Source organism: Siniperca chuatsi, linkage group LG10 (genome assembly GCF_020085105.1).
Source record: "Siniperca chuatsi isolate FFG_IHB_CAS linkage group LG10, ASM2008510v1, whole genome shotgun sequence".
Taxonomy (NCBI): domain Eukaryota; kingdom Metazoa; phylum Chordata; class Actinopteri; order Centrarchiformes; family Sinipercidae; genus Siniperca; species Siniperca chuatsi.
The window spans coordinates 21,659,887-21,683,557 of record NC_058051.1 but is presented as its reverse complement, the minus strand read 5'-3'; the positions used below and the strand labels follow the sequence as shown (position 1 = coordinate 21,683,557).

General features: G+C 40.5%; 1 protein-coding gene and 1 long non-coding RNA gene across 4 annotated transcripts; one reads left to right on the top strand and one right to left on the bottom strand.

Moving 5' to 3' along the window:
- Positions 1 to 427: 427 nt before the first annotated feature.
- slc6a1a (solute carrier family 6 member 1a) lies at positions 428 to 9,779 on the top strand. Of its 3 annotated transcripts, none has more exons than XM_044212476.1 (15): positions 428 to 734; positions 1,738 to 2,121; positions 2,342 to 2,473; positions 2,651 to 2,751; positions 2,919 to 3,028; positions 3,182 to 3,314; positions 4,046 to 4,180; positions 4,279 to 4,382; positions 5,039 to 5,163; positions 5,354 to 5,466; positions 6,160 to 6,291; positions 6,534 to 6,636; positions 6,944 to 7,044; positions 7,204 to 7,371; positions 7,533 to 9,779. In XM_044212476.1, exons 2-15 carry the CDS (start codon positions 1,890 to 1,892, stop codon positions 7,953 to 7,955), a joined length of 2,112 nt encoding a protein of 703 aa, XP_044068411.1. In that variant the 5' UTR covers positions 428 to 734; positions 1,738 to 1,889; the 3' UTR covers positions 7,956 to 9,779. The 3 variants fall into 3 exon arrangements, with proteins under 3 accessions (XP_044068411.1, XP_044068413.1, XP_044068412.1); XM_044212478.1 differs by lacking the exon at positions 428 to 734 and adding an exon at positions 996 to 1,190; XM_044212477.1 differs by lacking the exon at positions 428 to 734 and adding an exon at positions 996 to 1,200.
- Positions 9,780 to 14,356: 4,577 nt separating this feature from the next.
- Positions 14,357 to 22,008, bottom strand: LOC122883579. Its single transcript, XR_006379663.1, has 2 exons — positions 16,256 to 22,008; positions 14,357 to 16,096 (listed from the first exon to the last, which is right to left on the bottom strand). It is a non-coding gene; the product is annotated as an uncharacterized LOC122883579 (long non-coding RNA).
- Positions 22,009 to 23,671: the final 1,663 nt, after the last annotated feature.

The following is a 23,671-nucleotide window of genomic DNA, read 5'->3' as shown; positions in this document are numbered from 1 at the left end:
ACATTTTACCACTGGAGGGGAGGGGGGTGCTCTTTTTTGAGGGGGGGGGCATGTTGTGTTACTGGGCGCAGAGGCAATTACATTTTTAAACAGATGAATCCTAAAAGTGTTTTGGGGGGCGGACAACCTAAATTAAAGACTAAAAAAGCCCCCAAACTGACCAATATTTATCACTTTGAAATGGAAATTGTCTTCAATTAAAGTCAGTGTGTATGGATTACAAAACTTGCTTGCCTATCTATGGGGGTCATGTCAAAATAACGTGAATACCTCATTATTGGTATTAATTAAAATGGGGGGGGAAGAGTGAGACAATTTCAAATATTAAAAAAACAAACAAGCTGCAAGTGCGATGTCAGTGCAGCCTATAGATATGGATTGGGGGGCGACTTTGAGATGACATTGAGGCTGTGTAGATGGGAGTTGAGTCTCTGGTTGTTGATGTTAGACAGTCGCACAAGGCGAAGCGGCTGCTGCCCGTGTTGATTCAGCCTCCTCCTCCTCCTCCTCTTCCTCCTCCTGGTCTTCAGCACTGCTCCCCGCTGGACAGCTCCTGCTTGGACACCTCTAACGCTGCATGGTCCCTTTAAGTTTTTTAATGGAAGTAAAATCTATTTTTGTTCCAAGAAATATTGGGAGTTTACAACTTCGTCCACAGGAGGATTCTACGGATACCTCGTTTCGAGATTTGTGGCAGGCAGCGTATCCTCGGCGGCACAGACCACATATTCATTGTGAGTAAACTGGGTGTTGAATTCTTGCGTCTGTCTGTGAGCGTCTGTGTTTGAACCCTCATACAAACGATTCTGGTTAATGCATGATTCATTTATTTTTTTGTCTTCGCAGCGATAGTGAGTGTGATTAAATTGTGAATGAGACTGTCAATATGTTGCTCGGGTCAGTGTAATGACTGCATGATGAGCTCCGCACCTACATGCTATAGCCAATTAAATGCAGAATTGATTACTACTTGCTAGTCTACTGGATGGTGCAACTGTGGAGACGCATTCTCGTCTCATTTAATCGGATAGAATGGAGTGGCTATTTGTGCAGCCTGATGCGTAAAGCTTTTACGCATTGGACATCCCTTTGTCTCTACTATGCGTTCTGTGTTCCAGTTTGTTTGAGACCTCTCTGTATCCCTGCTGCTTGAAATTCTGTATGTGGATAACTGTTAGGAGAATCTGCAGGTGGTAACTGGTGGGCTCCACTTCATTATGTTTAAATCTCACAGGCTATTTGCTATTACTATGGTGCGCTTGAAGTGCATGTTTTGGATTCCTGTAATTTGTCTTAAAGTTTTCTTTTTTCGATGATGTTAGTAATATCAGTTTCCGGGGTTTTTTTGTTTTTGTTTTTTGCTCATTTTAATTGAAGACTTTGTTTAGGCTATCGTGTGTGCTGATCTGGTTTTGGCTGCTGTTAATTTACGCGCAATCTGTCGTCTGTGTTTTAGTTATGGGAGCAAGTCCAGCATGACTTTGTCATCGATGGTATTTTGGTGTTTGTTGAGTCTGATATGAATGAAAATTTTGTCAGGGAGCCAAATGTTCATGAGATGCTTTGGTCTGCGTTTTAAAATTCACATTTCAGTGTATGTTTGAATTTAATTGGTATTGTTTTATTGTACCTGCCGAGGAGTAAATGTAGTGCATAATGTGTCCATATTTGCTTCACAAGTAACCACATTTTCAGCGCCTCCTGAAAAACAACCAAATGCTCTATTCACGATTCCAGGTTAACGGCGACTGACGAGCCGTGTGTGCACAGGCTTCATCTCCAGACATTTGGTCCAAAGGTTAGGTTTAAAAACCGCGAAGCTGCTGTCTACGTGGACTGGTGCTGAAGCCTCTCGTCCGACTGCCAGGACCTCTGCCAAATCCAGAGACATGGCGACGAACGGCACCAAAACGGACGGACAAGTCACAGAACTGAACGAGGTGGCCACTAATAATGACAAACCCAAGTCACTGGACGTGAAACCCGAAAAGCAGAAAAAGGAATTGCCTGATAGAGAAACATGGGGGGGCAAATTTGATTTTCTCCTGTCGTGTGTGGGTTATGCAATTGGACTGGGAAACGTATGGAGATTTCCTTATCTCTGTGGAAAAAATGGTGGAGGTAAACATTATTTTCACAGCTAATTTAAGCCAACTGCACGGCCCATGCTGCACATAGTCGAGCTTACCTAATTAACAGTGTCGATTACATGAAAAGAATGAATATCACATACATTTGCAACCCTAATTAATTGGTGTGCTGTGGTGTTTTAAGTCAGTGCAGTTTTATCCAAATATTGGTTATTTTTACTGCATAACGTGATCTACTTTTGTCCATACAGGAGCCTTCTTGATTCCCTATTTTTTGACTCTCATATTTGCTGGGGTCCCCTTGTTTCTATTGGAATGCTCCCTTGGTCAATACACCTCAATTGGAGGGCTTGGTGTGTGGAAACTGGCTCCTATGTTTAAAGGTATACTTCACTTAAACTAAATATCTCTGGACAATTGTGTCTTGATACCAGGCCTGTCTAAAAATATTTATGGTGTTTCAAAGAAATAATTTTGACAATGAGGATTTATGAAGGCTACATAACACACATATTCAATGATAGTTTTACCACACTGCCTAATTCATTTCTGTATGATAGGTGTGGGCCTTGCAGCAGCTGTCCTGTCCTTCTGGCTTAACATTTACTATATTGTAATCATTTCTTGGGCCATTTACTACCTGTACAACTCCTTCACCACTGTAAGTATTACACAGTGTACACACATGATTCATAAAAAGCCGAAACCAGCATAGGGTCAAGGTTGTTACATGAGTTAGTTAGGAATGGTAGCCTGTGATACCTGTGAGAAATTTAAAATCCCTAAATGTGTCAAGGAGAAAAAAATACTGTAATTTTTGTTTTTCAGGAACTTCCATGGAGCTCATGTAACAATCCATGGAACACAGAGAAATGTTATACGAACTACTCCATTGCAGATACCACCAATCTCACCAGTGCAGTGGTGGAGTTTTGGGAGTAAGATATTGACCGCTTTCTCTTGCTTTCACAACAGCAGAGCATCCTGTATTCTGCATGCATTCCCATGATACATAAAAGACATCCTTCTCTGCTACATGCTAATTTCCCTGTGTGTATGATAGTCTTATTGTTGCTTGCTCTGACTTATAGGCGCAACATGCATGAAATGACTGATGGCTTGGAAAAACCAGGCCAGATTCGAATGCCACTGGCAATAACACTGGCCATCGCCTGGGTCCTTGTGTACTTCTGTATCTGGAAAGGGGTTGGCTGGACAGGGAAGGTAAGACGTTTGCCAAATTTGGGTATCCAAGACCTCTCATGCTATACTGGTTCCCAATAAGGAGTAGAATGTGTCAGCTATGCAATATTAATCAGTCTAATATCACATCATCAATCATTTAGATTACTGTCAGCATTGTCCAGATTGATTTTAAAATAAGAGAAGAGACATCAAATACTCTTGTTCACTAATCCTACTCTGCCTCATGGTGGCTCCTCTAATTCCAATTCTCCTGACACATTGTATATACTGAGTGTGGATTCATGATAGGAGGAGCAACAAACAGCCATACCCTACAATCTGGTTTTGTCCTCTCCCTTCACTTGGAGCTGTTTCCCTCCCTTGTGGTGCCACATTTCGAAAAGTCTAGTGTATCACGTGACCATGGCAAATAAAATTTGTTTTGGTCACAAAATACTCTCTATCCCCCTGCACATTTTGCTCACAAATTACTTGCACAGTGTCATAAACGCACAGAGACAGAGGGAGCTGATTCAAAGTGAAGCTGCAGTGATTTCTTTGCTGAATATTTGGTCTCTTTATCTGTTTTGTTATTTTGTCCGAAAGAGACAAAAGAGAAGAAGAGAAAATAAATCTAGAAAATATTTACAACCCTCATGAAAATTTCTGAATAGTGGGTGAATTTAAAAATTTACAAATTCTGTATGTATCATACATTTACTTAAGCTGCAATGGTGTTATCCTGCTGTTAACTGTCTCACATTTTATAGGTTGTTTACTTCTCTGCTACATACCCCTACTTCATGCTGTTTATTCTCTTCATCCGTGGGGTGACTCTACCCGGAGCTAGAGAGGGAATTCTGTTCTATATCACCCCTGACTTTGAAAAACTCAAAGAATCAGAGGTAATGACAATTTATCAGATGATTCATATCTAAGTACTGCATGCCTGAGTGAGCAGAGTTCGGCCTCACGCAGCTAAATGCTTGTGTTCCTTTGTCAGGTATGGCTGGATGCAGCTACCCAGATCTTTTTTTCTTATGGATTGGGATTGGGGTCACTTATAGCTCTGGGCAGCTATAACCCTTTCAATAACAATGTTTACAGGTAAGACTGGTGCTGATTCATGAATAGAGATAATCTTTGAGAGACAGAGACAGAGAATTCTGCTGAATTTAATATATCAGAGCAAATCATAATTGCTGAATTAATTCAATTGCTGCTATTTTACTATATTATATGCTCCTATTAAAGACCTTATTCAAGGGTATTTGGTAAGAGCCCTTAAAGGGTCTTATTAATGTGAGTTGCTGGTATGAATATGATAATCTAAGGAGAAGGATGTTTCTGGCTGTCGTGCGTTTTGGAGGAGAAAAAACAACAACTATGATTGGAAAGCCTGAGTGTTTTCTCCAGGAGCCTCATAGTTTTGGGTCACATAAACATAATCAGTTACATAAAAATAATTGCATTAATTTTGTGTCCTTGTTTCAAATGGATCTATCTTTCTACATCTACATCTGCAAAAATTTTATAATTTTTATCATTTTTGTCATGAGTTCTTATATTAAATCTGTGTATGTCTGTCATAAACAATGAAACTTGTGTTTTTGAATAAATAGCAGTGATGTATTCTCACAGCTACTCGTTCAGATCTCAGTCTCTCCTGTGTGGACTGTTTTGAGGGAAGCTTAATACAGAAAAAAAAAAAGAGTCAACTTAAATCTTTGACAACAGGCCTATTTTATATTTCCTCTCCCCAGAGACTCTATCATTGTGTGCTGCATCAACTCATGTACCAGCATGTTTGCTGGCTTTGTAATCTTCTCTATTGTTGGCTTCATGGCACATGTGACAAAGAAAGACATTGCCGACGTAGCAGCTTCAGGTAACTACGGATTGCATATGTGCTTTCTTCAATGGTTCTGTCTCTGCACAAAAAATGTGCACTGTCATTGATACTGACTGCTAAACACAGCTTTTGACATCACTTCTATGCAAATATGTGTATTTGCAGTCATATCAGAGTGCTATGAGAATATCACTGATGAAATATGATTTTCCCATTTACTATCCAGGTCCTGGTTTAGCTTTTCTGGCCTACCCGGAGGCTGTAACCCAGTTGCCCGTGTCTCCTCTCTGGGCCATTCTGTTCTTCTCCATGCTGCTCATGCTGGGGATAGACAGCCAGGTAAGGGGCTTGGAGATGATCTGCTCATGGGCTAACCTAAATATTTAAAATGCAGGTACATATCATGCAGCTCACCCCTGCTCTCTGCATGATAAGCATGCAATTTGCTTCTTGTGGACAGATATAGCTGAGCTTTGACATCAGCAGTCAGGTCTGTTTAATGCAACTTTATCACCTCCATGTGCCTGCAGGTTTCACTGTCTGTGTTTCTTCCTTTTGTGTATGATATTTGGGTTTGCATAAGGCAATAGAGACTAGGGGAAAAAATGCATAAATGCAGCTATACACTGGCTATGAATACCAGCATTTCAAAGTAAAAGACATAAATTACAATACTATTCTAAATGTCATAGCAACTGAGCGTTTACATAACAGAGCTATTACCAAAATGGCCTCCAAGAAGTGGATGCTTGGTCATTCAGAAGATTACGTTAGTGTTTTTGTCCCATGCTTTGGTGCACACGGCAATTCTTGTCATTCGTCATCATCAGTTAGCCTAACCACAAAAATAAAACTTCTTTTGGGGAAGAATATATTTTGCTAAATATTCACTGGCCTCTACATGCTACAAGAAAAATAATATCAATGTACTGTACATATTAAAAACATAATTGTGTTTAAGAACATAAAAGCAGTAGGTGCAAATTGTGCACATATTCACACTAATGCTGTTTCTATGATTTTGTCCTTCAGTTCTGCACTGTTGAAGGCTTCATCACTGCTCTGGTGGATGAGTTTCCCAGAGCTCTTAGGGGCAGACGAGAGATCTTCATCGCAGTTGTCTGTCTGGTGTCCTATGTGATCGGACTTTCAAACATCACACAGGTACAGCAGGGCAGCTTTCTTATGTCACCGCTGACTATTAATGGCACAAAATTAAACAAATAACCAATAGAATTGAAAGATGTAATTAGAAGATAAAAGTAAAATCCATGCATCTACTGTACGTAGTGGGCAAGAGGCCATTTAAATTTTGACTTGTTCTCTTAATGGCATTACCAGAGTATGTTATGCTGTATCTGCACAATGAGTCTTTTTATAACACTTATCCATTTTTCTGTAACCAGGGTGGAATCTATGTGTTCAAACTGTTTGACTACTACTCTGCCAGTGGAATGTGTTTGCTGTTCTTGGTCTTCTTTGAATGCATCTCCATATCCTGGTGCTACGGTGTGTATCATCAATGTTTCATGCAATATAGTAAAACGGAACAAAAATTTTTTATTTTTCTTCACACAATTTAACAAATTAAGGTGGGGAAATATCACATGTATGAAAAGTCGGGGTAAATATCAAGGTTGGAAAACGTCACACCTGTCTGGAGATATTTGCGCAGCTTCAAACGCTGTTCAGCCTCAAGGTCATGAGCACTCATGTGTTCCACCTCACCACCCTCATCATCATGCATGGCAGGCCAGCAGCAAATTGAAATAAATTGGATATGAATATTTTGATCATAAATTAATTTGTCTCGCAGGTGTGAACAAGTTCTACGACAACATCCAGGAGATGATTGGCTACAAGCCGTGTATATGGTGGAAGATGTGCTGGGTCGTGTTCACCCCTCTCATTGTTGGTGTGAGTACTCTGAACTAATACAACAGTACATCTAAAGTCATGACATGCAAAATTAAACAATAAAGTCAATATTACCAGCCTGCAGCCATGTCAGGCTGAGACAGTGCTGCCTGTAGTCAGTGGTGTCAGGATGCATAAAGCGTCTCATGTCTCCCACAGGGGGTGTTCTTGTTCAGCGCCATACAAATGGTTCCTCTCAAAATGGGAGACTATGTGTTCCCAGGCTGGGGTCAGGGAGTGGGCTGGCTCATGGCGCTGTCCTCCATGGTTCTCATACCAGGATACATGATCTATATGTATCTTGGACTCAAGGGCACTTACAAAGAGGTAAGAAGTGAAGTGGCTGTCGGGTTTGTTAGGTGACAGGTTTTGCTTGCTTGTGTAGCCAGATTTTTTACCTTAAGATCTATTCTGACTCCTAACATACTCCTGTTACCTAACATACCCCTTCTCTTATGTAATTCATTTGCGTTGTGTTTCTCTCCCAGCGACTTCGGATAATGCTTCAGCCTCCTGCAGTTGTCAGGCGACCTCAGGAAAACGGACCCGAGCAGCAGGCGGAAACCAACACTGCTAACCTATCCAGTCCCACCAATCCCGCTAGCCCTGCCAACCCAGCTCCCGCAAACCCTTCCAGCCCCACCAATCCGGCTCCTGTCAACTCAGCTAGCCCCGTGACCCTCGCTAACCCGGCTCTTCCGCCAGCTAATCCAGCCACTGCCACTAGCCCGGTGAACCCGGCAACTAGTCCCACCACCACCACCACCACGGCCAGTCTGGCTAACACCACCACCACAACTGTTAGCCCAACCAGCCCACCACCCAACCCAGCTAGCCCAACAGAGCCTGTTAACCCCCCAAACCCAACAAGCCCAACCTCTAACCTGACCAATGCCGAGGCCAACGTGTAGACAACAAAGAAACCCTCATGGAGCATGTAGACAAAAGAGAACATTACAAAGGACTTCCAAGATTTTAATTGATTCACCTACCTCCAGGGGCAATATGTGATCAAAACAGATTTTCGAACCATGTTTCTGCATTTGTAAAACCAAGCCAATGATGTCTTATTGTTGGTTTGCATTCTGAAAACAATATCAAAGACTGTTAGTGTTCACAAATACAACCATAAATCTGAATTAAAAAAATGTAAACATACTGTGTAATACTGTGAGAAAAGAAAAAAACATAGAGATACAGATTAGAGATTTGTTGAATATCTTCATGAATCAAGTAAATACCATGTGAATATAGTAGATGAAGTAGTGAACAAAATTGACATCATTGAAGAGTGCAAGGAATGGTGTCAATTTTATTGTGGACGTTTACTAAACCTCACACAGTTGTCTCTTTTCCAAATGTTGCACTCTGTGAGGTAAACTACAGGCCAAAAGGCAAACGGGGAGCTCTGAGTAAGCACAATGCCAATAAGAAGTTTCATGTTTAGGAGCTCTGGAGCAAACCAGTATTTGTTGCAAAAGATTTTGTGTGTGAGAGAGACTGTTATTTTTCCTTCCTTTTTTTTTAGTAAAAAAAGGGAAAACTTTTATGTGATCGAAGCATTTTTAGAATTATTTTTAGGATGTTTTATACTATATGTGTTGTGATGGAGGACCAAAATCAATAGGCAGACAAAAGCAAAAACTATGCCATTTAGTGTTCGGTTGGCAAAGCACAGGGTACAAAGAAGTCCAAAAACAAAAAAAAAAGCACAGGGTTAGAAAAGTGATTTACAAACATCGACTATCCCTTAATGCTGACAGTCAATCCTGTTTACGTTTTGCATGCTTTCCTCAGGAACATCAGTGAAAAAGTTCTGAAATGTCTCCTGACCAAAAAAAAAAAAAAAAAAAAAAAAGAAGATGAAGAACAGAGAAGGCCTTAAGCCAATATACACCAATTTCAACTAAGCCATAGTCTGTTTACCTGACTGGGCTGAACTATAAAATACAACTTTATATGCTAGCACAAAAACCTGGACCAACTCTGTGTTAAAGTACAGTCATTATTTGTTCTTTATGTGTGATGATCAATTATAGTTTGATCAATATGTATTCAGCAATACATATGTAGATGTATAAGTGCAGGCCAGTAAGCAAGAGGTCTGTTTTTCTTCTTGTTTATGTTGTCTTTGCTTTACTAGTGAAAAGCACAAAGCTTTAATTTCCCCAGACTTTTGCCATGGCGTGTTAGGACAATGTTAGTTTGCTTCTATGGCAGCTACTGTGAAAGGCATCTGGTTGAACAGAACATGTTTACTTTGAAAAGCAAAACAACTGAGCGAGAATGTGAAATGGCTACAGTTCATGTCCTGTGAATTTTGTATAAAGTTACTCTACCACAGTTTTCTCTGGAACTTTGTTGTAAAACTGTACTGTGTAAAACATGTAACTGTGAATGTCTGTATTACATTGGAAGTTATTGTCTAAATGTTGAAAAAATGGAGTTGCTGTTTTCTGCAATAATATTTTGATCACAGAAGCTAAAGCACATATCTTACAGAAATATACGAAATGGTGATGACAATGAAGATACTGACGATTATATTAAAAATAGAAACTATGTCTAGTAAAACAATATTGTTTTGTATATTTTTATCTGTCTCACTGCCTAATGTAAAACATAATATAAACATGATATGTATCTAAATGGTGTCACATGATAAAGCACGATTGTTATGTTATACAAACAGAAAAAGACTGAAAAATAAAGAATTATAGAAAATATAAATACAATACATGCCTGACATATGTCCCTTATAACATGTGTGTTTAAAGTAGCAGCCCCGTGCTTTTCAACAGTAAATTAGGTCAACCCCACTATCCTATCAAAAGATGTATGCTGCGCTGAATCCTCCTGCAGTAATTGGCTATTATTTCCTCTCTTGTAGATGATTGTTGTTGTCCATAGAGTATTTCTAGTCAATAGATATAGAAAAATGTGAGACCAATAAAAGTACAAGCAGGGATAAAGTGGAAAAAAAATCCAAAGTGTTGTATGGCTGGATTCATGTTTTGTTTAGTTAGAATGAAGCCAGGTGGGACGTGTAAAATTAAACAACCTCTCTTCAGTAGTTTTGGGTGAGGATGACATCCAGCTTAACTCTACCATGGGGGTAAAAAAAGGAACTAAACATTACTGTAAAAAAAATGAAACATCAAAAGAGAATAATATGAATGAAAAGCGTCTGAAGCCCTTCCTTGTGGTTTATTGAGTGTCAGAAACACAAGATGATACAGAGGCCTCTGCAAGAAAAACATCACCACAGAACAGCGCTTGCCCCGAGGACTGGCGTGCCCACCCGCCCCATCTCCCCAACCTCTTATGGCTCTGTCTGTATCTGTGTGTGTGTGTGTGTGTGTGTGTGTGTGTGTGTGTGTGTGTGTGTGTGTGTGTGTTGTGTGTGTGCCTGCATCTTTCCCCCCACCTCCTGCAGTTGCTGCTTCCATTAGCTTCCAGTGTGATAAAAGAGACGGCACCAGCTGACACCACCACAATGACTTGCCATGGATAAAAGAAAGAGATGTCCCCTCTAGTAGCTCGTGGCAAACTGTCTGTGTGTGTGTGTGTGTGTGTGTGTGTGTGAGAGAGAGAGACAGGGAATAAGAGAGAGAGGTTAGGGACAGAAAGCTATGTGTTTGAGTGGACTGGGGTCTGAATAATGCCCCTGATGTCAGCTCATATAAACTAGCCCCTGATGGATGACTTACTAGCCTTGTTTATTCCCAGTTGTGTAATTTAGCATCATTACCTATGAAAACCAGTCACCACTGAGACAACCCAAACTGATGTCTTATGTCCACGAGAGCAATAGATCATCATTTTTCGGTAGGGGAGGACTGGGGGAGGAAGCTCTTGATTAGTTGGGAGCAATCCAGCAGAACACAATTAGTCTTAGGGTAGGGCTGGCAATTTTCAGCAGCTTCAGCAGTGATGGATTGAACTTTTTTTTAAATTTTATTTCCAATACTTTTACACAGAAAAAAAAATCCACATTTTTCTGGGTTTTAGTAGGGTGCAAAATATGTGATTTTTGTTTTCTACTAGAGAGGATTGTACAAATAGTTGACCTATTTCTGAACTTCCTTCTTTCTTCTTTCCTCGACCGATGCTTACTGACATCCCAGTGTTAGGCTGAATTCCTTGACCCATCGATCGTGTGACCTGATTAGGAATATCAGCTATAGTGCCACTCCAGATGTTTTTGTCATGATGACTTGTTTTGTCACCAAAAATGATGCCTCCACAGTATTTAGATACTTAAAAATGTTTGACAGCTGTTAAACGAAAATTGTAACATAATATTTGGATTGAGTCACACATTTTGATAGCTGTGATGGCAGAAACTGGTGGCCAGTTGTGTATAGGTCTGTGTACACAGCACTAACACCTCACCTGTTAATATTTAATCAGTCCATCAACCGTCGTTTTCCTATAGCTGACTCTCCAGCGTCACTGAATCTAATGGGTCACAGACTTCAGTGTAACACGCGTTCCTATAATGACCTTACTGACAGCAGTGACGACGGTGGCCAAGTTAGTGTTGATGGTGTTTCGCCTTAACGAGCAAATAAAGGGAACACCTCCCAAAGTCATTTTCATTTCTTGTTGCATAATGTGGATATGAAGCCCATTGATTCTGTAACTTTGATAAAGAGGTATATAAATAAACTTAACCATAAACTGACACTGTACATTAGATGTGTATATGTTTCAGTACTGCAGACATTAACTGATATAGATAGATTATATAGATATAGATAATTAATGTGATACTATTTGTTTTCATGCAGAGTCTCTGTGGCTTATCAGCTCCATTTTGTGGCCAGATCTGAGGAAGGGGACATTGTTTGGTGTTTAGCATTTCTTGGCACTCTCTGTCACCAGCCTATTTTTAAAGTTAAAAAAGTGCTTGCAGTGTGGCCGCAAGAGAGGACACTGAAGAAGCAAACTGGTGATCCATGATGCTTTTATGAAAGGATGACAGGACGCTACAGCTTATAAACTCACACAGGCTGCAATGATTAATCCTCATAGCCCACTTAGAGCAAGAAATACTAATTCTGCTGTGAAGATGAAAAGGCTGATAATTATGTTTATACTTTCTCTGTTTTTAACCCCAGTGCCAAAGGATTTTTTTATCATAACGCCCTATTGGGTTCATGTTGTTGTGGGTCACTGAACCTGCATATTTTTGATGTGGATTTTGTGTGATCATTTGTGACATTTTTCCTCTGATGCATTTGGTTTGCCCCAGACTTCTGTCTGAGGTACACTCACCCGAGAATTCAAAGCAAATACATTAATGAATAACTAATCTTTGCAGATGCATGAATCTACATATCAATGTAATCAGAGGATGTTGTGTGCATGGCTATTTCCAGCAGAGGGGCTGAGAGGATGTCAAGCATGCAAAGCCTCTCTGCATATATGCTAATTGGGCTCCATTTTCCAATCTGAATAGGAACCTCGCTGAAATGAACTTGTTTACCAGTTCACTTTTAAGAGACCAAAGTGTCTTTTTTGCACATGCACACAAACTGCACTGCTGCTTACATATCAAGCATACATTTATGCTGTGCAGCTGCGTGAGATCTGAGATTAATGGGTGCACTCTGGGACATGTGAAATCGTGGATTCCCAGTGATTTTGCTGTTTGATACTGTGTTCTCGTGACACAGCAAATATTTCGGTTGTTTCAGGGAGCGAAGCTCAGAGGCAAGCAGAGCATACGATTTCTGTACAGATGCAAATATCAGATCCTGAAGCCTATGCCAGAGAGGTTACCCTGTCACAAATCAAGGGCTTATCACACTCGCTGTAAGAATATATATGGGTTTGAATTAACAAATCCCCCTCTTCTGGAAATTGTACAGACCATTCAAAAAGGACTTTAATTTACATTACATTGCCCTCCCCCCACCTTGCCTTTTTTGGCAGCTCATAAACCTACAATATCATATCTGGTGTCTAATATAAATAATTGACTGTACAGAAATAAACAACGGTACAGTTTTCCTATGTAGTCCAAAAGGAGGTGAGCATTTTCAATCAAGGAATGTTGCAAAAAAAAGCAACTGTGATTAGAATGAATCTCTGTAAGTGAGAATAAATTTAAAGTCACAGCAAAGAGGGCAATTTTAGCTAATCAGGAGACTGTCCCCTGCTACTCTTAGTTTGCTGTAGCGCTTCTTGTCTTTTGTCACAGCTTATAACATCTCCCCAATGTGCCAGAGGCTTATGGGGGAGTCATTGCAGATTACTGCCTGGGTCAAACGCTGAATGCAAATCAGGCAGAGGAAGAGGTGAAGTGAAACACTGAAAAAAATCAGGGTGCAAGAAACTGCAAGTTTTTTTCTTATTCTATACATTTGCTGTATGTACTCTAAATTTCAAGTGGGCATATCTAAGTATTCTAAAAAATAAAAAAAAGAATATCAACCAATTTATTCTAACATTATTCGACTATTTTCACAGCCGGCTAATTTACAGGACTGAATAGCACATTCCAAATGTAAGCCAAGGGGGGAAATTTCACATGGTGAGCAAGACATGTAACTCTGCCTGGATGTCACGCACAGTGGGTGCCCTGGATGATCTTGTGCCCTGATGTATAGCTAGTGGTAGGAAGGGCTTGCTCTCCAGTGAAGCTCCTCTAATGGCTTCCTCCTGGATTCCCTGCCCAAAGGGTTTCAGGCCCTGTGCTCTACCCTGGGCCTCTTTAGGCTGTGGGACTTTGATATTAGCAGACAAATGAAAAACTCTGCCGACATCAAATGGAGTTATGTTTCCTTGCTCTTACACAGAAATGACAACAGAAGAAACGTACTCTGTGTTCCACTGAATTTCATTATTCTGCAGCAAATCTCCTGGAACTTTACCCATTCCGACTAGCAAAGCACCTGTGTGCGTATAGTATGTACAATGCAAATTCTGTATTTGTACATGCATGTAGTATGTTTGTGCATACAGTTGTGTTTGCAGGTTTGCATTTATGTGAGTGTGTGTGCATGGCTCTACAGTAAGTGAATGCGTACAAATACTTCTTTTAAGTGTAAAGACAAGATCAGGCAGCTGCTCCAGGCACAGCTTTAGTAAAGACCTGCATTCTAAATAAGTTGTGTCAGATTACACCAGCACACACTTAACACTTCACTCCTCAGGATGTTGGGCTGAGTCTCCTCAGTTTATTACAGCTGGGAACTGAAAGTGAGGTGGAAGTTGAGGAGCAGGTGATTGAGTAAGTTCATGACCCTGACCTGTCGTTTTATTTAAAAAACATTGTAAATTGGAGTCAAGTAAATACTCTTGGTGATGGATTGTGTCACTGATTTTTTTTTATTCTGACACATGACAAACGATTGGTATATACACTGTAGGCAAGAATCACAGTTTCATTGTCTAGCGTGTGTTCAAACAAATCTTGATTTGATTACTTTTGGCACATCGTTATATACAAATGTGACCCCCACACGTGCTTTGCATGCATTATCCCTACTATTGCATGACATTTTCACTCGTAGCTATGTGCTTGACTGCACATTATGACTATGCAGAATAAAATAGATATTTAAGCCGACCTACATGCATAAATACCCCCCTCCCTCAAATACAAACCAAAAACAAACACATGAGACACGTACAGTGCTGTGCTCTGGGAGATATTTTGAAGGCCTGTTAATATGCAGTTTACTCTTTCTGACACATAGAAAACACATGGGAAACTTTTATGGAAGCACTGTCATATGCAAACAAGCTCATTCATTCCCAGTCTGTCTCACTTCCTTAAAGAACATACACACTATGATTTAAGAGGTCTGAGGGACTTCAGGGCACGCTTGGACTTGGGACTGCAGTGAATCATAGCTATGATGTGAAGCATGCTTTCTATTCCGATCTGTCAGAGGGGTTTGGGAACTGTGCTCACTGATGAGTGAGCCAGACCAGGCAGGGCCACAGTGGCCTGCCCAGTCTGTCCTTCCTCCTCAGGCACCTGAGCTCTGCTCTCTCCCTCCCCTGAGTGAAACAGTGACAGGTAAGATGCCCCGAGAGCAGCCTGCACACTGCAGGGCTGAGAGACACAGCAGGGGTCAATGAGGTCAAGATAGAGCCAAACAGTGGAGCAAACAGAGTGCAATCACTGTTGTTACCTCATTAAGACACTTGTCTGAATGAAAGAACCTGTCTGAATGACAGAACATACTTCTATTCAGCAGCACATAAGATGTTGACATTTGTATACAGAAGATTTTAAACATGACAAATACAAAGCGTGATCTGATATTTCATATCAAATGATTCCTGATTAAACTCACATATTTCCTTATTCAGTGCTTATTTTATGTATTTTATTTTGAAATTATGCTCTATTTTTTTTAAGCCCTTACAGAAGGTATCACATCTGAAACATATTTTAAAAATTACAAATCAATGGAAATAAAGCATATGGTACATGGTTTATGCGATTTTTTTTCTATTTTGCTTAACTTCCTCCTACATAATCACATAATGAAGGAATTTACACTTAGAACATAGTAGATTCAGCAGTTTCAATTATGGGCAAGTTGTTTGTTTAAAGAACAGTGATGCATCGAGTCTCAATCCAAAGGTCAACCTTATATTTTGGATCAGTTGTTTAGGTCAAGTTCAATCCCCCCCCCCAATTCATTTAGCTACTTCAGTTTTGTCAAACACGTTTTTGATTCTTCTCCTACAACGTTGATGCAATTTTCATTAAATGTATAATGATTAAATTTATTATGTTAACAAATTTTCATACTTGTAAGAGAGGGCCTCTAAATCTCCTTACGTTGCTCTCTAGAGCTTCCTTATTGGCAAAGCATATTTGCACAGCATGCTATATGTTGCACAGTAACGCGTGATAATGCAGTATTTACGCAGTAAAAATGGCACATGATTAACATAATGACGAGGCAAGCCATTATTACGTTTAAAACCTTTATTGAGAGGTCTGCTTAACAGTAGTGTGTACTTTCGGTATGCAATGTGGTGTTTGTTCCGGATGACCGGCTGGTTGGAATGGCCGCGCCACCTGTGAAGTAAATGGAGTGATTAATGGAGCTCGGGACGACTAGTCAGCGGCTCAGTTAGTCAAGTGCTTTGAACTACATAGACGAATTACATGCCGTTATTTTGAACAGGAACTACAAATGCAGTATAGTGAGCGTTATGTCATATGCTAAACACTTACCTGTGCTCTCCTGTCCCTGCACTCATAGGGTGCGTGATTAAAAGAGTCCCCGGAGAAACAAGCGCCTCTTTATCGTTCCGGAGAGTTCAACTGGATAGGATTGTGTAAGGGGTGGGGAGTATATATCAGGCTTATGTTTTCTAGGTTTGTTGCGGGGTTTTTAAATGAAGTATAAAGGGCTTAGTTGATGTAATGGGAGTATTTGTTGTTATGTATATGTGTGTTTTTTCGAATGTAGATGTTGTATGTAAAATGGGGCACCCTAGTGTACCCCTCTTCTTGGTAGCACCCAAGGGTGGGTAGTATAAAAGGCTGCCCTTTGCGCCAGCTCGGGAGGTAATAGTGGTTATGGTGGATGATCCCAAGTAGTGCTGCGGCTTGCAGCTGCATGCTATGCTCACATGTACATAGCTGTAAATAAATACCGGTATCTGGGATTTGCTTTATCTCATGTCTCTGCCTCCTCATTTATGGTCTTAGCCACTGGGCAGGTCAGTCTAACAATACTCCAAGTTAGTCAGCAGATGCACAAGTCTCCATTGTACCTGAGCTCACATTTATAAGCGTTCCAGTGGCACCACCATCAGTGCAAAGTCCAAAGCCACACAAGGCCTGTAACTTTTTAACATTGCCTAACAAAAACAAACAGTCTGTTAAAGGTCCAGTGTGTAACATTTAGGAGGAGCTATTAGCAGAAATGGAATATAATATTTATAAGTATGTTTTAATAAATACAACTGCTAGATGCCACTAAATCCTACATACTGGACCTTTAAGTCCTAGGTCAAGATGGATCCAACAAACACAGCGTTGTCAATTTCAGCCAATACATTTGGCCAGCATTTTGAGAATTTAAAAAAAGAAAAGATAAAAAATCCAGTCTTTCAAGTGTGAAAGAATGCAGCTCTACTCAGTAGAGACACATGTCCTCACTGTACCCATATGCAAATTTCAAAATTCCTCTATTGCCACTTTTTGGCTGAGTACCAAAAAACGTCATTACACCACAGTACATGACAGCTACATATTGTGATCATTTTGAGTTTTGTCAAACACACACATTTTGGTTCTTCTACAAACCTTATTGTCACTATAGGTCTAAGGAAGCATCTTGAGTGGCCTTAATAATGGCTTCTCCAGAGGATCATTTAACACTCCGGAGTCTGATAAATTTGACTTCAGTTAGATGATGCTGGTTCAGTTTGTTTCATGACAACTGGTTAAAAACAAAGAAAATTTGGACGTGATTTACATTTGTGTTAATCCCATTTATCCAATTTGTCCTTCAGATAAACTGGACATAGAGCACTGAAAGCTCACACATCACTTAGAGCAGTTATGAAACAAGCATTTTTAGCCGCAGAAACAAATGTGTCGACATACAAGATGTCATAGTAAACACAGAAAAGTTTACTGAAAATTAAAAACCCATATGTCTGAACATTAGCTCCTGCACCTTATTAAAAGCTTTGTTTATACTGTGTGCTCCAGACTTCCTCTCTCTAATGTGTGATTGTCTGTCAAAGCACTGGTTCTTAGCTGTAAGTCAGTGGATGCTTGGAGATGTCCCAACTTGGTCCCACACATCATTTGTCGTGCGATATGTGGATAGGACTTTATATCCCAGATTCACATGACAGTTTAAGGGAAAGACATGTACTCTGAATTGGAAATGCATAAATTATTTACAATAAATCACATACTGATGTGTCACAATGCCAGAAAGTTGAAGAGGCATATCAGTTTTTATGGTTATGTGTATAAAACCTTTAACATTCCTGTAGTTTAGTCAGTTATTTACTTACTGTGTATCATTTACTGCACACATTTCTTTTGGTTGTGTCAAAGATGGCAGTGAAGACACAAAGAGAACGTTATATCTCTACAATTCTTTACATTGTGCTACCTGTGTGGTGCACTATTGCTTGGCCTACTTGTGTTCAATTTAAACTGAGGGAGTTTTTTTTAAACTTGAATCACAATGAAGTAAAAACGATATTGAAATTGTTATTCATTATTAATAATACATTAGGTATAACAGTGTAAATGTGATACCACAAACATCTATGTTACAGTAAAAATGCGTTTGATGGTTTGAGTTTTGTCAAAATCTTCTTCAGTGTCTTACAATGTATTAAAATACATTGAAATAATTTCCACGTTAATCAATGGCTGCCCTTTATATTTTATTTTTTCATCATATTCATATATGAACACTGGATAAATCAAGGAAGAAATTCAAGTCGATATTCTATAAATAAGACCCCAGATGTGAGCTTGGAACTATCAAGTAGGTCTGACAATATGAGTGGAGGCAAAGCAGTGTGCTGGAGTGAAGTTCCTGTGGTCTGTCAAACACATCCTCTGGCAGAGCCTAATGTGGCGTGTGACACGTCACACCCTATCACTCTGCCTTACAGATGACCAGCCGCTTACGTATGCCGCGTGCACCACTGGATCCCAAACCAGACACTGTCAGGTGTGATAACAGTTTGAGCGCCAAACCCACTCTGAAGCCTTGCCCTCTCCCATTCTCCAACAATTCATTTGATGCTGCAGCCGCACAGCTCACGGTCTGCTATGCACTACTGCAAGCATGTGCTGTGCCCTTAAGATGCTTTTATTCCTGGTTCACCTGCACATTCCCCCAGGCTGAGGGCCAGAGATAACCCCACTGCTCTGCTCCCTCAGACCAGTGAACCACTCTCCATCACTGGGGGAGTTTAGAGATAAGGACTGCTGCTGATCCCAGCTCTTAGGAGGGAATCAAATACTTCTACATCAGCTGAGGTTCACTGTGGAGATACTTAGTCAGAGACAATGGTGCATATAACCTACATGCACCAAATATAACTTATGTCATCCTATTGGATTATTGTACACCACTGTACAACAGCTAAACAAGTTTGTCCCTCCTTCAGAGGATCTATTCTCTCAAAATTGCACAATAAAGGCTCAGCTTTTTCCCCCCTGTTTTTTATTTTGTCATTTGTGCCCCTTGGTCCCAAAATGTGCTGCCTACATTTGGCATTGGAGGTAAATGTTCCCCCAGCACACACTCATTATTTCAATCCTCCCAAGGCTGCGGACAGGCCCGGCCTCTCTGACAGCATTTGATTCTCTCATGCTCTCTCTTTTTCTGTGTCACCATTTCTTCCACTTGATGGAGAGAGGGTTTGTTTTTTTTTTTTTTTCCCTTTTGCTATTAATTTCATTTTATCAAGGCTACCTGGCTTTGTGTGAGCACATGTGGTGGAACATTTCATCACATTAGGTTACTTTGTAACAGCGCCAATCATTCTGCTTGTTCACACATAGAAATTAAAAGAGAATTCTGTAAAATGCTGAGTGGAAACCCTTCCACAATACTGATTTCATCATAACTGCATCAGTTTTTAAGGGTGTTTTTCCTTATGTAAAAGAGGAAGGCCCCTGTGGATAATAATGACAAAGCTACAATGAATTAAATATTTTTGTAGCTTTTCTGTAAGGCAACTCAATTTTCTTTTATTAAAATCAATCTCTGCCCGTCACCTTCTTGATGTTTTTTTTTCTGACTGGGTTAAAGTTGACGTCCCTGCATACGCGTGTAACGAAGCAAGTAAATTAATCAAAAAAAAAAAGTGAGGTGTAAGATCTCTATGCCTGAAGCATCTTTGTCACGTCTTGCCTGTCTGGTCTAACCTAGTTGCCTTTTTTTTTTTTTTTTTTTTTTTACAGTGAACCTCTGATCATTATCCATTTGCTCTGTTTGGTTTTCAACATGAAGGGGAATGCTGAAGCAGATAATAATGCAGTCTACTGTACAGTCTCTGGGTACTGAAGTCTGGTAAAACAATGTCATGGTGGAAGAGAAGAAAAATCAGCAAGGAGCACTTTTTCTGTGCTGGATTGTTCTCTTTGATCTAGAGTGCAGTGAAAGGAGGGCATTATGTAACGTCTTCAGCACACACATGGCCGACTGTGTGACTGCCAAACACACGGGGGGAGTGGTGGTGGTAGTGGTGGTGGGGTGCTGTGCAGGGGGGGGGGGCAGACAGACAAGAGGAAAGAGATAGGGCCATGGAAGACAGTAGTAGATGGATGTGAGAGGAGAAACATTGCTGCTCATATTGGTGTTGGGTCACTTTCCTTAATAAGACTGCTCAGTCAAGCAGCTGTAATGTAGGCCCTAACAAGCCTCATAATGAGACATGAGAATGCCCCTTAGTGATGTTTCAAACATTTATCTGCTGCTCAGTGCCCAAAACCCACTGTCTCAATACACATCCTTTTCCGCCTGTTGTTAAGAGAGGAAATTTGGATAATTATATGGGGTCCTGATCTTGTAGGAAAAAATATGGTCTCTAGCTAACAAGAAATATTAGCCTATTATTTGTATGTCCTAATTGGAAGCAACTCATTATCTTGAAGGAACAACAAAACGGCAGCACAGTCCTGCTATTGTGCAGCAGATGGCCCTTTAAATCAATCATTTACAAATCAATCCATAATATATACAAGTATGAAATTTAAGCCAACTGTATCAGTAGAAAATCACTGGCTGTGTCAAGCACCATACGGCCATTCGGCAGGCCAAATTTGCGCAAAACAGGTCAAAGATGGAGCTGAGGCAACACCAAACATAGAGGGGATGTAAAGTAGAAATGTGTTAATAGGATCCTGTTAAATCAATGTAACATGCACGCCACACAAGAGGGCCTTATCAAGAAGGAGCTGTCTTAACTGATGGAAGGAGGAAGTGAGGAAAGTGATTGGTAGAGTGTGTTGGTGGTGGTGGTGGTGTGCAGCTGAAAACTGATGTTGAGATGGCCTGACAGGCTCTGTTTCTGTTCATTGCAAGACTGTTATCCAGAGTGACCGTGTTGTCTTCCCTTCCCTCCACAAAGGTTATGCCATTGCCAGCAGTCCACATGACACAATGAATGAGCCACAATTGCTGGAGCCAGAGACGCTCATCAGGTCAGTCTCAACCCTGCACTCACTCAATCCATACCACATTCAAGAGTCATTTACAGGTAAATCAAGAGTTGGATCTCAATATTTTGCCCCTTGTTTACGACCTATAGTGAGGCTGCGGCTGCATTTTACAAATGACGTGCTTGGTAATCGGGTGTGTTGGGCTGTCAGCTCAGGGTGCATGATCTTGCCAGCATGACTCAAGTCTGCCCGTGAGCTGCTTCCTGTGCCTGTGCATCTACTCCAGTTGCTTGTATGATCTATTTTAGATTCTTTTGCCCAAGGATGTGTGTGCATCCTCACAGCAGAGAGCCAAAGAAATAAGAAAAAGAGGAGGGGGAATAGATAATGTTCAAATAATCTACAGGCAATCATGCAAATTCCCCAGACGTTGTGCACGCAGGGATGCTGTAGATAGGGGTGCAAGCCTCAAATTCTATTCAAGCACAACAAATCTGGAATTATGCAAACGAAAGAATGAGATCTCTATCAGCCATTTGTACAGGCTAACATGATTTGCAATATGTGAGCCAACATGTGTGACACTGCAAGGGCCACTTTTCCAATTTAGTCTGTAGTAAAATCAGGCATTTATCCAATTGGATTAATTATAACTCCATACCGTGTCCAGAGTGCACTGTGTTAGACCGTTTTCATTGGTTCATTCCTTTAACGTAACCAAGAGAGCAAAATGGAGAGGACAGTGTTCAGTATGTGTGTGTCTTGACTGTGTCTTAAAGCAGCACAGTCCATCCTGTTACAGCAATAATAGGAGGCAGCGACTGAGAGACCAGTCCTCCATCGCAAGCACAGATGTCATGCTCCTTGTGGCCTTCACACACTGAAGGGGCCAAGCCGAATTTGGCGTGACCCTGATGTGTCATCTTGATTTAGACACCAGTTTCATGTCGTCCACCAATGTGGCCTGATATCTGTGTGCGTGCACAAGTGTGGATCTGCGATTGGTCTTGCGCGAGCAGGAAAATGTGGATCTCCTCTCCATAATCCCACAAGAGCAGGCTTCCTTGGAAGGCCTGGTGCAGCAGAAGCAGAGGCATTGTGGTTGGTGAATGGCTGGGTCTAATCTCGTGGAGGCAGTGGTCTGTTGGAGGGGCTTTTGAGCAGATTTGAGCCTGAGGGGTGAGAGCAACAACAACTAAAAAGAGAGAGAGAGAGAGAAAAAAAAAAGATCTTTCTTTTCTAGTCTAAAGATTTGCGTTATGAATGGTGCTCAGCAAATTCAAATTAGCCAATGGAGGTATACTCATTTACATTTTCATTCAGCCTTTAAGGATTCTATTTATAGCTTAAATGTAACTGTGGATATGCTAATCCGTCACAATGTTTCCAATACATAAATACATTACAATGAAATTTCAAAAAAGATCCTTTAAAGCTAGAGTCTGGGATCTGGAGCCATGTTGGATAACATCTACAGTGCATTCTGCTCTCAGCATGAAAGCAATGTCTTGTTAACTAGAGACCCTTTTTACATGCAAAGCATATTTTCACATTACTAACAGACACATTGAAGAAATGCTGCATCCATATCAGTCTTCCCAAAATGATGACGCTCATGTCTTTGTTTGATCTCCAGGGACTGGAGAATTTAGGGGTGCCCGTAGCGTGGTTTAACACCACCATCTGCTGGTTGGGAAAGAGAAGTCAGCTAATCTCTGAACCATATGTCATATTATCCTATTTCCATTATATCATAATAATGTGGAGGCTAAAAAGCTTTCTAGGTCAAGTCTGAATCGTACAATCTTCATCACTGAGTCATCAGTCCCAATCTACCCCTTTTCTCACTTTAAAAGTAATGGGGTTTTTTTCCAGCAGCAATTATCCAGTCTTTTGTTACCATGACATCAAATCAACCAAACATCTATGGCCAACTGAGTCCAAAGAGACTTCAACTGTGATGTTTGGGGGGAAGACGTCAGCTGCTTGTCGAGAACATGATGACTCTGCCAGTAGAAATAAAAAGACATTATATATACAGCTGTTTTGAGACCACCGTGTCAACAGGCTTATTTTTCACTGGAAAAATAAACGTGTGAATCACAAGAAACCTCAAATAACTGCATGTGGGACAGAGACCTAAGGACAGAGACACTGGGACAAGAGAGTGTGACTCACTCTGTCAATATGCAAATATTCCAGTAGTCAAAAAAGCAACAGTTTCTACAATATGACATTTTACATAATATAACATTATAACATTGCTCCAGGAACAAACACAAACACTGTCCAACATGAACAGAGATGATTTAGGAAAGTATTAACGGATACAGTCTAATCTCATTTGACATCTTACATGTACTATAAAAGGACATTTATCCAATGCTCATCCCTCTGAGCCAAAGAGGCCTGGCTAATTAGTTGATAAATCACTTAACTTTCTAGTTGTGCCAGTGCTTGCCCAATGAAAATAGAGAATAAGCTGACTCCTGATTG

What these genes read in the sequence shown, in the direction of transcription:
- slc6a1a (XM_044212476.1), top strand. Translation starts at nt 1,890, where the DNA reads ATGGCGACGAACGGCACCAAAACGGACGGACAAGTCACAGAACTGAAC. An exon ending in AAAAACTCAAAGAATCAGAG is followed by an intron (nt 4,181 to 4,278) that starts GTAATGACAATT and finishes TTCCTTTGTCAG; the next exon opens with GTATGGCTGGATGCAGCTAC. An exon ending in CTCCATATCCTGGTGCTACG is followed by an intron (nt 6,637 to 6,943) that starts GTGTGTATCATC and finishes TTTGTCTCGCAG; the next exon opens with GTGTGAACAAGTTCTACGAC.